The sequence below is a fragment of the Heterodontus francisci genome, chromosome 31, assembly GCF_036365525.1.
Source record: "Heterodontus francisci isolate sHetFra1 chromosome 31, sHetFra1.hap1, whole genome shotgun sequence".
NCBI lineage: Eukaryota > Metazoa > Chordata > Chondrichthyes > Heterodontiformes > Heterodontidae > Heterodontus > Heterodontus francisci.
In genome coordinates, this window is record NC_090401.1 from 28,771,477 (window position 1) to 28,788,715 (window position 17,239).

Consider the following 17,239-nt stretch of genomic DNA (forward strand, 5'->3'; position numbering starts at 1 on the left):
ACAGTGTACAAAAAAGGACCAGAAGAGTGTCTACCTTCGTGTGACTGACATAAGGAATTCACTTTGCTGCAGATTGTGGCAGAGCAATGTTGCTGTAGTACACTATACCTCAGCCTGGATATGTTAAAGACAAAAGTGCATTGTATTCAGGGTACTCAGCTGTCTTGTCTCTTACAGTGATTAATTGTGGTGACCCTGGATTATCAGCTAATGGGATCAGACTGGGCACTGACTTCACTTACAACAAGACAGTGGTATTCCAGTGCATGCCAGGCTACACAATGGATCCCTTGCAATATTCCTCTCTCATTTGCACTAAAGACAGGACCTGGAACGGAAGCAGACCAGCCTGCAGATGTAAGTCAATCATTTATGATGATATACATGCTAGAAAATGGATGTTAATTGGCTCATGATCCCAACTCTGTATTTTAATAATATCATCCATTACACATATTTTGCTTCCAGACTGCACTTTCTTTTTTAAATCGTCTACTTATGTTTATTTAAGAAGCTCCTTTACATATGAACGGTTTCAGCAGTGACTCTAATTACAGAACAGTAGCACATCGGACTCCTGACGGAGAGACTGGAGTTGAATAGCCAGGGGTATATTTCTCTCATGAAGTGCCAGAAAAATGAATAAATTGTTGAGAATGCTGATCATTATCATAAATTTACTTGCTTCCTTCATTATTCCTCCCTTGGGTAAAGTGCTAAAAATCAAATAACAAAAACAGGGAAAGAGGAAAATCCTGATGTTAATGGCTGTTTAAGTCAATTAGAGAAAAGCTCATTCTGTGTTTCTCAGGAGAGAAAGGGTCGATGTTTACTTCAGTTTTAAACAGAAGATTCAACTCTGCATGTATCGATACAACAGTGGGCAAAATTCTCCCAGGCTGTTTGAGGCAGGTGTGGGGGTGAGCAGGGTGGGAATGTCCCAGAAAGTGGCGTCGGGTCGGGATCCTGACGTGATCCTGCCCTCTTGCGGCTTTACTCAGGGCGGCATTGAGGGGGAGCAAGGAACCCCCTTGGATCTGTCGGGTAAGTAATTAAGAAGTTGTTGAGGTTGATAAGAAGTCAATTGTCAGTTGCTTTCACACTGAATCCTGGATTTCTCAGCCATGGAACCTGTTTCCCGACCTGTCAGCAACTCGCTAGGGTTACCAAGGTGCGTGCACAGCAGGAAGAGTTTCTTCAGTGAAACTGACAAGCTGGGAAGACTTTGATCAGTTGCACTGAAGAGCCCCAACCATGGCCATTGCAAGACTACTGTTCAAAACACTTCTTCTCTCAGAGAGTGCTTTGACTGCTTGGCAGGTGATTGCCAACTTTCTGCTAGCACTTCACTTACCTTCAGCTGCACTTCCCTGCTGCCAACCTTCACCACGGCATGGGAACAGCTTGTGAAGCTCTCTTGTCCGCCTCTGCTGAGGGGTAGGAGCTGAGGCCACACCTCCGCCAACTGCTCCAGCCACACCAGCAACAACGTCAGTTGCCTTCTCCTCAGCTGTCTGCCCCTCTACAGGGCAGATGGAATGGTCACTGAGATCCAGCTGGAAGGGAGGTGAGACCCCCTCAACACAGGGGAGGATCAGCTCTCTCGACATGTGTGCGCACCAGCGATTCAGGAGGCTCAGGCTCTCACGGCAGGTCGGGGATGACATCTGCGGCCTCCTGGAACCTCCTTCCCAGTGGGCCAGGTGGGCACTTATTACCAATGGCCAACAAGGTGCCTGCCACTCGTGGACCACCCCCCACCCCCCACCACCCCCCCCCCCCAAAACCCCCAGTCGATCTTGGCCACTTTGTCAAGTTGTGTGCTCACTTCTCCTGCAAAGAGAGAAAGCAGAGAAGTGTGAGTGTTTGTAAGGGCTTGTGTGGAGAGCAGGGAAGAGCACCATTTGTGGAGGGTGACTGTGAGGCATTGGTGCAAGAGGTCAATTGTTTGAGGATGAGTGTGAGTGTTGGCTCTGCGGATGGGGATGTGACGTGCCAGTATGGAGAAGAATGAATGGATCCGCACAGTGTGTTGACCTGAGGAGTGCTGTGCAGGAGCATACTGGGCAAGTCAGAGTGTAGGTCTTGCCATTCACCTGGCATTCCTTCCTGAGGTCCCAGATCCTTTTGGTACACTGTCTCCAGGTTGGAGAAAGCGCACTCCTTCTGTTAACTTCCTTAGCCACTTCCAGCTGCACCTGCTTGGCTAGAAAGGATGTCCGCTTCCTCTCATCCATGGGAGAACTCACCTCACTGCAGTCCCTCAGATCCCACAGCAGGACCTCCAAATAAGAGTGAGATACCCAGGGAACAGCCTTCCCAAGTCTCCTCTCCATTCCTGTGGTTGCTACCGCCTGAAGAATCCAAGTGCTGGTGAGATTTTCTTACCCATGCCATTGTGCCTTTAATTAGAAATGCTTCATTTGACAGAATGGACACTTCATCCCATGCACCAATGCACCGCCCCCCACCCCCCCAAAATTGGTCAGGGAGCCCTGATGCGAGATGATAATTAGTTTGCTCTGGTAAAGAGCAATTGCTGGGTGTGCTGTTCAGAGTTGGGTTCCAAATCTGAGAATGGTCCCTCCTTTCTGGCAGGGACTAAGATGGTAAGATTCCACCCAGTGTAGCTCTAATAGATGTGATTCAAAGGGGTGAGCCTGCCACCATTTGATTCCAGACCCCTGACATTGCTCTCGCACCCACTTCAACGGCATAGGTAGAAAGAGGGATGAGGTCCTGCACAGTCTAAGGAGCTAGGAGAAAAACTGGCAAGCAGGACCTCAAAGGTAGTAATCACGTGCAACTGAGTGTAGAAATAGGAGAATAGAGCAGTTGAATGCCTGGATGGAGAGATGGTGCAGGTGGGAGGGCTTTAGATTCCAAGGACATTGGGACTGTTTCAGGGCTGTTCAGACCTGTACAACCAGAAGGGTTGTACCTGAACAGAGTCGGAACTAATGTCTGGTGGGGTGTTTTGCTAGTGTTATTAGCGAGTGTTTAAACTAACTTGGCAGGGGTGTGGGAATCAGGAAGTATTCTTAGTGAGGAAAACCAAGATGCACAGATAATTGAGGGAGACAGATAGCACTGGAATAGGAAATGGTAAGTTATTAGGTGGGGTCAGAGTAAGCGGTAATGTAATAAAGTCTAAATTCGGTTTACTGTGCATGTATGTGAATGCACGGAGTGTAGTAAATGAGGTTGGTGAGCTCCAGGTGTAGACATTACCTAGAAATATGATGTTGTGGTGATTATGGAAAAAGGGCAGGACTAGGTCCTGAATATTGCTGGGTAATATTCAGGTATTCAGGAAAGATAGGGAAGGAAAGAAAGCAGTATTGATTAAGGAGAATATTACAGTGCTGGAGAGAGAGGATGTCCTGGAGGGGGTCAAGGACAGAATCTATTTGGTTAGAGCTAAGAAACAATAGAGGTGCAATTACATTGCTACAGGCCACCAACTAGTGGGAAAGATATAGAGGAATACAGTTGCAATGAAGTTGCAGAGAGGTGCAAGAATTATACAGTAGTTATAATGGGGGCCTTTCATTATCCTAATATAGACTGGGATAGTAATAGTCTAAAGGGTGGAGAGGGGCAAGAGTTTCCAGAATGTGTTCCGGAGAATTTTCTACATTGGTAAGTTACTGGTTCAACAAGTAAGGAGGCGACGCAGGGGCTGGGAATTTTCTGCGGGGAGGGGCCCACCTCGACCCGCAACGCCCAGAAAGGCCCACCGCATATTATCAGTGGCAGGGGAACCTTGGTGCAGCCCCAGCCCTCCCCCCACACCCCCCCCCCCCCAAGCTGGCTGATGCCGAGCCCTTCATCTGCATATTCAAATTAACATTAATGAGATGGAAATAAACTTACCTGCAGGCAGCGGCCGTCCCAAACCAATTTTTACAGTCGCCATTCAACCTTCGCGTGCCTTTGGAACTCCGTATGGAGTTCCAAGATGAGAACCTGGTGGGGAGGAGGGAGGAATAAATTTTCAGGGTGGGAGGGGTGAGAGAGCAGGGCAATTACTTTTTATTGGATGTGGGGATGGTGGGTAGGGGTTAGAATCATAGAAAGTTTAAGAGGCCACTTGGCCCATCGTATCTGTGCCAGCCGAAAGATGATCTACCTATTCTAATCCCACCTTCCAGAACTAGATCTGTAGCCCTTCAGAATATGGCACTTGAGGTGCATATCCAGACTCTTTTTGAATGATTTGAGGGTTTCTGCCTTTACTACCCTTTCAGGCAGTGAGTTCCAGACCCCTGCCACCTTCTGGGTGAAAAAGTTTTTCCTCATCTCCACTCTAATTTTTCTACCATTCACTTTAACTCTGTGTCACTGACCTCTCCACTCTATCCAGGCCCCTCAAAATGTTGTACATTTCAATCAGATCTCCCCTCAGCCTTCTCTGCTTCAAGGACAACAATGCCAGCCTATTCAGTCTTTCCTCATAGCTGCATTTTTCCAGTCCTGGCAACATCCTCATAAATCTCCTCTGTATCCTCTTCAGTGCACTTGCATCCTTTCTGTAATGAGGTGACCAGAACTGCACACAATACTTAAGTTGTGGCCTAACCAATGTGTTATTCAGTTCCAGCATAACCTCTGTGCTCTTATATTCTATACCTCGGCTAATAAAGGAAAGGATTCCATATGCCTTCTTCGCCACCTTATTGTCCTGTCCTGCTACCTTTAGGGATCTGTGGACATTCACTCCAAGGTCCCTCACTTCCTGTACACTTCTCAGTATTTTCTCATTAATCGTGTATTCCTTTACCTTGTTGAAGGGCAACTGTTTAGAGGTTGCGGGGACAAGTGCGTGTTGGTAATAAACTTTTTATGCTTATGTCCCGTAAAAAAACATTGGGGATGGGAATGGGCCTCCATTATTTATTTAATTTTGGATAAATAATGCTTTACACTATCACTTTAAAAATTAAAATTTCTCCTAAGAGCTTAAAAATGGCGCCGCGCTTGTGCATTGGCATGGACGCCATTTCTGGGGACACGACGGCCGCCCCGCTACGTCATCCGGGGGATGCTCCGCCCCCTCCATTTAAATGAGCCCCCACGCGTAATATTGCGGGGGCTCCTCAGCGGCACTTCCATGTCAGAAGGCTGCCAAGTTGAAAGCGCACCGCCGCGGAGCGCGGCACACTAATAAAATTCAGGCCATTGTGTTTTCTCCTCCTTGCTTTAGTGTTGACTATACACAAGTACCAACCACACATCAGGGATCGGTTAACATATAACTTAGGTTCTTTATTGATGACTGTACTGCACATGTACAAGCAGGAGTGATCTTACATAGGTCTGGTCTGGACAACTATTATCTATAGACACAGAGTCGAAGTTGCATAGTATATTACATCATTTCCCTTACACTGTTGTACATCGAAAACATAACCACACCTTCTTAAAGGTGTACCACAACACCCTTATTCAAAAAAGGGTGTTAGGATAAGCCCAGCAGCTGCAGGCCAGTCAGTTTAACCTTAGTGGTGGGAAAGCTTTTAGAAACAATAATTCGGCACAACATTAACAGTCACTTGGACAAATGTGGATTCATTAAGGAAAGCCAGCAGAAACTTGTTAAGGACAAATCATGTTTAACTAACTTCCTTGAGTTTTTTGATGCAGTAACAGAGAGGGTTGATCAAAGTCATGCAGATGATGTGATGTACATGGAATTCCAAAAGGCATTCGAAAAATTGCCACAAAACAGGCTTGTCAGCAAAGTTAGAGCCAGTGGAATTAAAGAAACAGTAGCAGCATGGATACGAAATTGGCCGAGTGACTGGAAACAGACAGTAGTTGTGAATGGTTGTTTTTCAGACTGGAGGAAGGTATATAGTGGGGGTTCCCCAGGGTTCAGTGTTTGAATCACTGCTTTTTTTGATCTATATTAATGACCTAGACTTTGAGGATGACACAATAATTGGATATATTGTGAACTGTGAGGAGAATAGTGAGAAACTTCAAGAAGACATAGGATGGTGGAATGGGCAGACATGTGGCAGATAAAATTTAATGCAGAGAAGTGTGAAATGATTCATTTTGGTAGGAAGAACAAGGAGAGGCAATATAAATTAAAGGGTGCAATTCTAAAGAAGGTGCAGGAGCAGAGGGATCTGGGGGCATATTGCACAAATCATTGAAGGTGGCAGGGCAGATTGATAAAGCGGCTATTAAACCATATGGGATTGAGAGCTTTATAAATTGGGGCATAGAATACAAAAACAAGGAAGTTATGATAAACCTGTATTAAACACTGGTTTGGCCTCAGCTAGAATATTGTGTCCAGATCTGGACACCACACTTTAGGAAGGATTAGGGAAGGTACAGAAAAGATTCACGAGAATAGTTCCAGGGATTAGAAACTTCAGTTATGTGGATAGGTTGGAGAAGCTGGGTGTTTCCTTGGAGAAGAGAAGATTAAAAGGAGATTTGATGGAAGTGTTCAAATATATGAGGGGTCTGGACAGAGCAGATAGAGATAAAATGTTCCCATTGGCAGAAGGATCCAAAAACAGAGGATACTGATTTAAGGTGATTGACAAAAGAAACAACAGAAACATGAGGAAAAACTTTTTTACGCAGTGGTTAGGATCTGGAATGCACTGCCTGAGGGGGAAGGAGAGTGCTAAACTGTACGAGCAGAAAAGCACACATGGGAGAAGGTGGGAGAGAGGAGCAGAGGAGTGCTACTATGAACTGGGGAGAAGGGAGTGAAGAGTGCCACCGTTCCTTAGCTACCAATTTGATCCCTCTCCTTGGCAACTATGTGACACTCAACCAGACTATTTGTAACCTTGCTGTTGTATTTGACATTACAATGAGTTTCTGACCACCTATCGTCTCCAGCACCGACTGCCTATTTCCACCTCAGTAACATCGCCCAGCTCCTTCCCTTCCTCAGCTGTTCTGCGGTTGAAAACCTCATGCATGCCTGTGTTACTCTAGAATTGACTATTCCAATGATCTTTTGGCTGGCATCCTATCTTAACCCTACACAAACTTGAGTTCATCCAAACTCTGCTGGGCATGTCCTAACTTGCACCAAGGCCCATCACCCCAGTGCTCACCGACCTACATTGGCGCCCAGTCAGACAACACCCAATTCAAAAATTCTCATCCTTGTTTTCAAATCCCTCCATGGCCTCACCCCTCCCTATCTCTGTAACCTCATCTAACTCTACAACCCTCAACAGTCTCTGCACTCCTCCACTTCTGGCCTCTTTCGCGTGCCCGATTTTAATTACTCAACCAATGGTGCCTTCAGCTGCCTCGGCCATAATCTTTGGAATTCCTTCCCTAAGCCTTTCTGCCTTGCTATCTTTCTGTCCAAAGTGCCTCTTAAAACTTTCCTCTTTCACCCAGCTTTTGGCCATCTGCCCTAATATCTCTTTGTGTGGCTTAATGTCACATTTTGTTTGATAATGCTGCTGTGAAGTGTCTTGCATTTTTGTTATGTTAAAAGCACTATATAAATGCAAGTTGTTGAAGAATACCACCATGAAATGGGATCAGGGGTTTTATGTCTATTGTTTGATCATTGTTTTTGTTCTAGGAATGGAATCAGCCAACAAACAGGACCAAGCAATTCATAACTAGGGATGGCTTTCAAAATTGCATTAAAATATTTTTTATTTTTTAATTATCATGGAGTCTGTGCTGCAGACAAATGAAATTTGCATTTTAATGTATTCATTTCATCAACAGATGCTGCATTAAATAATTTTGCCATTGGCAGTTTTATGATCAGCATCTGTTGTGCTCCTTGCAGAGCCTTTTGCCCATTTGTTGCATTCATGAAGCTGTTTTACCAGAAATAAACTGTACAGGTGCCTCTGTTCAGTGAATGCTTTGGTATTTCCAGATGTAAATTTTCCTTATCTTCTGATTATTTGTGGAGAGGGATCAAGAGAGTTTTCCACCTTGTATTGGCTGGTAAATTTCTGCAGGGATCTGTTCGTGGTCCCCATACCATTTCCAATGAAATATTAATAGAAATATTAGAAAATTTGCCACTGAGACCAATGCTGAGTGACCAAGTAATAATATTAAGGGGTGATTTTATTTTTTATTATTCGTTCTTGGGATTTGAGCGGCGCTGACAAGGCAGGCATTTATTGTCCATCCCTAAATGCCCTTGAGAAAGGGGGTGGTGAACTGCCTTCTTGAATCACACCAGTCCATGTGGTGCAGGTACACCCACGGTGCTATTAGGAAGGGAACTCCTGGTTTTTGACTTTTGATAGTGAATGAACAGCGGTATAGTTCTAAGTCAGGATGGTGAGTGACTTGGAGGGAACTTGCAGGTTGTGGTGTTCCCATGCATCTGCTGCCCTTGTCCTTCTATGTGGTAAAGGTTGCGAGTTTGTCGAAGGAGCCTTGGCAAGTTGCTGCAGTGCATCTTGTAGATGGTACACTCTTATGACCGAGGTGGGAGGAGTGCATGGTGAATTCAGTCCCACTTCTCCACAGGTCACAACATATCAATAAATTTTCCCACTTACTGAAACAGTCGATTAGATATTCTATTTGTCCCCAGAAAAAAGCACGCCAACCAAGTTTCTTTAATAAACAACAAAATTATCTGTTTATTATAAATCAAGTCTTAACCAATAATGAAGTAAATATATATGCGAATTGAAATATTAAAGCCCCGTATTTTATTATCCTCACACGCACACACATATATCCAACAACCGGTTAACTGGGAAAAATAGAAATTTTTGTTTACAGCTGTTACAAAGGAATAGAAGGAATAAAAAAAACTTAGACTACAAAGATCTGGAAGGAAGTCCTTTGTTTTGGCAAGGTGTCCCAAAGTCGAATAGTTGGCTGCCGCCAGGAATCTTTCCAGGCGAGGTTGATGAACAATCTTTTTGGGTAGGCGTTCAAAGAAATTCAACGGCAGAAGGCTTCACATAGGTCTCACAGCAGTTGTGCAGCAACAGCAGTTTCAGTACTCACACATCCGATGCAAAGTTCATTTGAAGATGCAAGGTTTGTGCAAATGTTCAGGATTTCTTCAAAATGCAGGAGGCTATCTGAAGTACGACCTCATATAGGCTTTTTCTTTTCAAGAGCAGGGATTTTTCAGAGAGAGGTAACAGTTGTCTGGGTGTTTTTCTGAACTCCTGGCAGGTCCATAAGCAAATTCCTATTGCTTCTTTTCGTCAAAAGCCCAGCTGGTTTTTAACAGTTCAAAGTGAAACTGTGCTTTTCTCCCCCAGGCAAGTCCCATGATAATCATAAATTCTGCCTTGTCACAACACAAAATAGCTCTGAAGTCAAAATCCCTACTATGTTTACTTGAAATCACATGCTTTCTAGTAAAAACTTGCTTACTGGTCAACCTTTTGTTGAACCTCCTTTTAAAAAAAAACACCAAAGTTCAGCTTCTTCAGTTTTTAAAATATAGATTCCAAGTTTTAACTAAAATTATGGAAACTCTAGTAACATCACTCTGCTGTCAATTTGCAGCAGTGGTGGAGGGAATGTATGTTCAAGGTGGTGGATGGGATGCTGATCAAGCGAGCTGCTTTGTCTTGGATGGTATCAAGCATCTTGAATGTTGTTGGAGCACCCATCCTGGCAAGTGGAGAGTATTCCATCACACTCCTGGCTTGTGCCTTGTAGATGGTGAACAGGCTTTGGGGAGTCAGGAGGTGAGTTACTCGCCACAGAATTCTCAGCCTCTGACCTGCCCTTGTAGCCACAGTATTTATATGACTGGTCCAGTTCAGTTTCTGGTCAATAGTAACCCCCAGGATGTTGATGGTGAGGGTTTCAGCAATGGTAATGCTGTTGAATATCAAGAGGAGATGGTTAGGTCCTCTCTTGTTGGAGATGGTCATTGCCTGGCAGTTGTGTGGCCCGACTGTTACCTGCCACTTATCAGCCCAAAGGCTGAAAGTTGTCCAGGTCTTGCTGCATGCAGGCACGGACTGCTTCAGTATCTAAGGAGTTGCAAATGGTACTAACTACTGTGCAATCATCAGCAAACATCGCCACTTCTGACCTTATGTTGGAGGGAAGGTCATTAATGAAGCAGCTGAAGATGGCTGACTCAAGGACACTACCCTGAGGGATGCATGAAGTGATGTCCTAGGGCTGAGATGATTGGTCTACAACAACCAGAACCATCTCCCTTTGCGTTATGTATGACTGCAACTACTGGAGAGTTTTCCCCTGATTCCCACTGACTTCAATTTTGCTAGGGCTTCCTGATTCCACACTCAGTCAAATGCTGCCTTGATATCAAGGGCACACACTCTCACCTCACCTCTGGAATTCAGCTATTTTGCCCATGTTTGAACCAAGGCTGTCATGAGGTCTGGAGCTGTGTGGCCCTGGTGGAACCCAAACTGAGAATATTCAGGAGGATCTGAACCAATTAAGCAGATAATTTAAGAAAGGAGAGGTGCATTTTAATGTATTTTGTTGAGCAAAATTCAAAAAGCAAAATGGTTCAGGTGTGACTGGTGATCTTCATTGCAAGCATCCAGTTAATGTGTTCTGAACAAGGCGAATGATGGCTCTCAAAGGCAGATGACAATACGTCAAGTTAGCTAATGTTGTGTAAATCACTGGTAAATCCACACTTGATTATGTGTAATTTAGGACAATTTGTCTTCAAAAGGAAATTGATACATTGAAGAGGATTGAGAGACAAGTGAATGATTCCAGGATTGAGAGATCTTAATTTGAAGCAATGAATGATAGGAATTCTAACATTGAAGAAGGTTATTACGCTGATGCTAACTTCTCAGCTGGAGCTATTTACTCTAATCCCATTTTTTCCGCCCTTTTCTAATATCCCACGATATATTTTATTTTCAAATACTTGTTTAATTCTCTCGTAAATTATGTTTTAAGGGTATGATTTTCCTCTTCGGCGCTGGGTGAAGACTCATCTAATGGACAGCACCACCTGTAAGGCAGTGCTCCCCACTACTGCATTAAACAGTCACGTTAAATGATGTTGCATTGCTGATGGTTGAATGATTCGGAGTGCAAATGTTATGTTACTGAAGCAGTTGGAGTTTCTCATGAGCACTGCTGTTTTGCAGCGATCACATGCCAACCTCCTCCGAGAATCATCAATGGAATTGTCATGGGAACAGACTTTAGCTGGGGAGCCAGCATCAGCTACACCTGTACTGAGGGATACCAGCTCTCATTACCTGCTGTGCTGACCTGCGAGGGGAATGGGACCTGGAGTGGGGAGATCCCACAGTGCTTTCGTAAGTATATCCATGCACACAAAGCAATATCAAACAGCTTCAACTAATGTAAAATAACACTGTAAATATATGACAGAATCTGGTAAAGAAAATGTTACATCTATTATAAATGGAATTAATTTTAGTGAACTTTCATACTAAACAATATGAGATATTCCAGTACCAAGAAGAAATTACTTTTGGTACCTGGCACCAGCTTCACTCACACATGGGTCAGGTACAGAAAGAAAGAACTTGACTTTATATTGTGCCTTTCACAATCTCAGGAGGTCCCAAAGCTCTTTACAGCTAATGACATACTTTTAAAGTGTAGTCACTGGTGCAATGTAGGAAGCATTGCCGCCAATTTGCACACAGCAAGATTCCACAAACAACAATGAGTTAAATGACCAGAAAGTTGTTTAGATGATGATTGAGGGATAAGTATTGGCCAGGAGAATTCTCCTGCTCTTTTTTGAACAGTGCCATGGGATATTGAGCTGACAGGCAGGGCCTCGGTTTAAGACCTCATCCAAAAGATGACACATCCAATAGATCAGCAGAGGCCTCCTCAGTACTAGGCTGAAGTGTCAAACTTGATTATATACCATAGCCCAGGACCTTGTGACTCAGACAATATTATTATTACTCAGCCACGTGCTACATGGGTTAGATGGAAAGAAAAGTTTGCTTTACACCAACCGCATATTTTGCCTTAATTATAACCTCAGAAGAGCAACCCCTACAGCAGCATGACAACATTTCCACTTCTTTGTGGTTTTCCTGAATAAAACTTCAAATTCATTTCATCCTGGTTTATACAAAACTGTGGATAACCTTTTGCTGTGAACCAGTGCTATTAAGAACTGGGTTGGCACTGCAATCAATTTTCTACATGCATAGCTTGGTAACAATCTTAGCTGGTAGTGCTACTGAATTCCATTTAACCATGAAAATGCCTCTGAGAGGTTTGCAGAGGAAATTGGTCCATTGTTTTATGTTTTTCTGTCGTCTTTGATCCAATTTTTCCATTACCGTTTCTTTCCTGGGAATCAGCTTTTCTGTTCTTTAATTCAGGAATCATCTTATTTCTGTGCACTTGAGTGCTCTGTCTCATACAATATGAACTTATTCACTGGTAAATGCCAGCATTGTTCATAGTTTCTACACAGTATATTAAACCAACGCCTGACATTTAAAAATTGTGACAAGATGCTTTTCCTATTGTAAGCAAACACGGTCTGGTTTTAACATCATTTATTTGTTTTAATTCAGAGGAAAAGCCAATACCTTGAAATCTGTGTTATCTGTGGTTTCCAGAAACTGCTGCAGAGATGAATTTTCAGTCTGAGAAAGGGAAGGCAATATTAATGTGGCATGGTTGAATGATATTAGGAAACATAGGTGTGTCACAGGCAGTAGCCCATAGCATCAATATCAAGAAGATACAAATTGTGGGGGAGGCAGTCAGCTCTGGAGATGGGAGAGGTGGTGATGGTGGGATTACATGTAAATCTCTCCTGGAAACAGACCATTGTGGCTTCTCAGCTCCCTGTATGAAAGGGCTAGAAAAAAACTAGGACATTTTCAAAAATTTCCAAAGTATTCGGGCCATATCCCAGGCTTAGACCCCGAGGTGGATTTAACCTATCCATCAGCAGGCTGGTACTGATTCTCTCACCTGGTATATAGGCCTGTCAGCAGATTCCCAGGCCAGGGCTGACAAAACTCTCAGCCTTGGAGCTCCCCTCATGCTGACCATCTGCCTCTGACCATGAGAGACCATGTTTGGGACTGATTGAGGCTCCGTCCTGACCCAAAGCCCCATGGAAACTGGTAGCATGTCTGAGTTCTAGCCTAATTTCCAGTCCTTTGCTATATTCCTGCCAGATTTTTCGTGGGAGTGCACTGGAAGGATCCTAAATTTTCATCCCCTTGGTCTTTGGGCTTTGTATACCAAACTGTTAATCCAACACATTTCAGTTCACTGCTACCAAAAAATCTGTAATTGTGACTAATTCAAACCATACGATTAATGTTTAAATAACTTTTACCCTTTCTATCCTAACTGAAATCCGACTGGATAGAAAGTGAAGGTTCAAAGGGATATATCTGAATAAGATAGCATTACATCCAACTTACATTACTTGGATCAGGTGAAATTCCTGTAGTTTGTTGGGAGCTTCTTGTGTGCAACTTTGCTGCTGCGTCCCTACATTACAGCAGTGACTCCACTTCAAAAGTACTACTTTCACTGTAAAGTGTTTTGGGATGTCCTGAGGTCATGAAACGACACCCTAAACTGTTTCCCTTTGCTCTCTTCTGTCTTGAGGGAACTGCACCGGAATAAATTATTTTTAATTTCAATAGCTTTGTTCTTCAAGTATAAAACCCTTAAATGTTCACTTTGCACACGGCCCATCAAGTGCATTCTTATATTGCACAAAAAGAGAAATGTTTTTACTTTCCTTTTAAGAAATGATCTCAAGCTCAGAGGTGCCATAGATTCTGCTGCTGCTGCTGTGTGTCATCAGTAGCTGATATCTGTGAGGTTCCATATACATTTTCCTTTGTTGCAACAATAGATCTACTCCTGTTCAGAAATCCAATGCTAACGCTATGACATGTGTTACTTCTTGTAACGATTCTGTGAGCAACTGCTAGAGCTCTTAGACATGGATCACCAAACCCCAGGCCATTGTCCCATTCTAACCGCTCCCCAATGAGCAACTTCTGATTGAAGAAAATATGTTTTCCCCCCATGGTGATGTAACCAGCTGACAGAGCACCTAAATTATTGTTAGGGAATAAATACTGCGAACTAACTCAATGGGAATGCAACAGATTGATAACATTGCTAATCCTGAAGCAGGACTCAACTAGAGGAAGAAGAAAAAAACAGTAAACAGTGCTGTTGGAGGCAGGGCATGCCCATCAGCCCGTGTACATAGGAATGATATATAAATGGGTGGCACGTTCTTAAAAAAAACACTTAGCAGAATTTCAGCCCTTGGAGTCCTGATTCAACATGCCTGAAGGATAAGGAATGCTTGCAGCAGTTTATTTTTGTTGGTTAAGTATCGTTTACTGATTACTGCTGCATGTTAGTGTAGTTCAGGAGCAAATCTCAGATGCTAATTGAACTTTGTGCCTTGAGTTCACCTGTGGTCGTGTGACTTAATTGAACAATTTCAGATCAACAGCAGGCACAAAGCCACAAATGACTTTAGAAATAAGAGTGCAACTCATCAGTAATGATTCATTCCATGGTTTACATCAGATCACTCTGTTAAAGGTGCTGTGTTCCTTTTGCTGGATGAAAACAGCTCACTGTCTGAACATGGAGGCCTAGAAATTCTCCCCCCACTCGCAGTTTTGGACATGGAATTTCCATAATAGGGAAGGCAGAGGAATTGGGCAGGAATCTATTTCCACTCCTTTGTGGTCTCTGAGAAATTCTGATGGGAGTATTGGATGTTTTTCTGTTCACACCAATGTCCCCACCCCCACGTCATAATATAATGGCGAACCAGGCTGAATACAGAAGGTACAGAGAGGAAATGAAAAAGCAAATAAGAGAAGCAAAGAGGGAGTATGAAAGATACTGGCAGCTAACATAAAAGGGAATCCCAAAGTCTTTATAGGCATATAGATAGTAAAAAGGTAGTAAAAGGAGGAGAAGGGCTATTCGGGACGAAAAAGGGATTTACACATGGAGGCAGGAGGAATAGTTGAAGAATTAAATGAATACCTTGCATCTGTCTTTACCAAGGAAGAAGATGCTACCCAGGCCATGGCGAAAAAGGAGGTAATTAATACACGAGAAGGATTTAAAATTGATAAGGAGGAGGTATTAAATAGGCTGTCCATACTTAAATTTGATAAAGCACCAGGACCGGATGAGATGCATCCAAGGTACTGAGAGAAGTGAGAGTAGAAATTGCAGAAGCACTGGCCATAATTTTCCAGAATTCTTTAGACTCAGGGGTAGTGTTAGAGGACTGGAGAGTTGCAAATGTTATACCCTTGGTCAAAAATGGATGCAAAGATAAGCCTAGCAACTACAGGCCAGTCAGTTTGATGTCAATGGTGGGGAAACCTCTATAAACAATAATTCGGGACAAAATGAATAGGCACATGGGCAAATGCGGGTTAAGTAAGGAAAGCCAGCATGGATTTATCAAGATAAAATCATGTTTAACTAACTTGCTGGAGTTTTTTGAAGAGGTAACAGAGAGGGTTGATGAGGGGTCATGCCAGCATGCTTTGTTGAATGATGATTTTCTTTAATCCCCTGACTGGAGATCTGAATTTATATTTTTAAAAGAAATTTTAAAATGAACAGATAAAAGATGACTTTGCTAGCAGTTCGCCACCTGTTTTGCAACACTGTATCCTACATTGCAAGACCTGTGAGGTAGAGACAAAATGTCTGCTAATCCCAGCAAGAACCAACACCCAGGAAGTTTAAGGGAACTGCCTGTTCTTTTTAGCAAGAAGAAATGCACTGTTAACTACCATGCTTATCATGCTTGAATCACTGGGTGACGGTCATGTGATAAGCCCCCTCCCAATCCGTGGTTTTAAGCTGGTGTTTCTCTGCAGCAGCAAGGAAAAGCTTCTGGATTCTGACCTATGCAGACCCAAGTGGGGGTCTCGCGCTCTCTCTCTGTCTCTCTGGCCCAAACCAGTTAACCCCCACGGCTGGAAAATATACGAAAGGAATAAGAGTGTACATAAAAGTTAATGACATAATTATAGCATAGCTTAAAGATTAGGTTCATTCATTGTTTTCATTCCTGAATTTGATTAGTATATCTACTGTAAGTATATATGTATTGTATTTTTTTACAACCTGCTGACTGTAGTTCAATAAATTTGCTCGTTGATGTCTGCTGCACAGTGATGCCACTTCTCAAAGACAGAAGAAATCTCCTGGGGAAACACCTGATAAATCCAGCAGCTAAAAAAATTTACTGAAAGTTTTCTGAAACATGCCTAGATTTTGGCTAATGAATACTTTTGAGACCATAGGGAAATAAGACTCGCTTATGGAAATAATATAACATATAAAAGCCGAAGTATCTAGACTAAGGGAACAGAAATGGACTGAAGACATATTGAGGTACACAGAATAGTAAAAGGTATATCTGAAAAAATACTTCATATTAAACCAGAATGTTAGAACAAAGTGGGGAGGGGGGCAATCTCAAACTGGCAGAATAAAAATTTGGGCAGCTGTCAGGAACTTCACACAAAGAGTGATGAGCTCACCGAATGGATTGCTGATTAACATAGTAAAGCAAAAATCCTAATTTATTTTGCTTTAGCCCATAGTCCCCAAAGGACCATAGGCATCTCTCCCCATTAGAGAGAGACAGTTGATGATGTATAGTTTGAGGGTCACCACTCTTCAAGCACAGGTCAAAGAGGCAAGCCTTCATGAAGTACCACAGCCGGTATGGGGATTGAACCTGTGCTGTTGTTGTCTTTCTGTATCACACTCTAGCCATCAAGTTAACTGATCCCCAGTGACTTATTTAAGAACCACTTCATTGCTGTGATGGAAAACTAGAGGATTTTTGGGATGGATGAGCTCGGATGGGTTGAATGCCTGTTCTCTTCTGCTTCTAACGTAATCTTGTGATGAAACAACACAACCATAACGCTGTCTAGTGCACCAAGGATGGTCTTCATGTAAGGCACTGAAGCACATGTTTGACAGATTATTCGATCCTGACAAAGGAATTAATTTAAGCTGCAACTCTGTACTTCAGTGGATGTTCCTTATTAGAATCACAGCACTCTAAGACTCACATCATTGGCTCCTTGATAGTCAGTTCCCTTTCCTAATCTTGGATGAGATGCTTAAGACAGGCAGAACAATTTATTTCTTTGCCCGGTCATGACCTAACCATGGCCCAATGTACAATATCAAATATGGAAGTGATTGTGTTTTCTGAGTACTGATTTTTGTCTTTCACCTGTCACTCTACTGC

At 43.0% G+C, this 17,239-nt stretch overlaps 1 protein-coding gene across 1 annotated transcript in view; it reads left to right on the forward strand.

Annotated features, from left to right (window-relative positions):
• The window catches only part of csmd2 (CUB and Sushi multiple domains 2), a 2,056,060-nt gene that overhangs the window by 1,972,311 nt on the left and 66,510 nt on the right, over positions 1–17,239 (forward strand). Inside the window, exons 59-60 of the mRNA XM_068011193.1 lie at positions 178–357; positions 11,088–11,261. Of these exons, the coding sequence (XP_067867294.1) occupies positions 178–357; positions 11,088–11,261 (354 nt within the window). The remainder of the gene's footprint in view (positions 1–177; positions 358–11,087; positions 11,262–17,239) is intronic.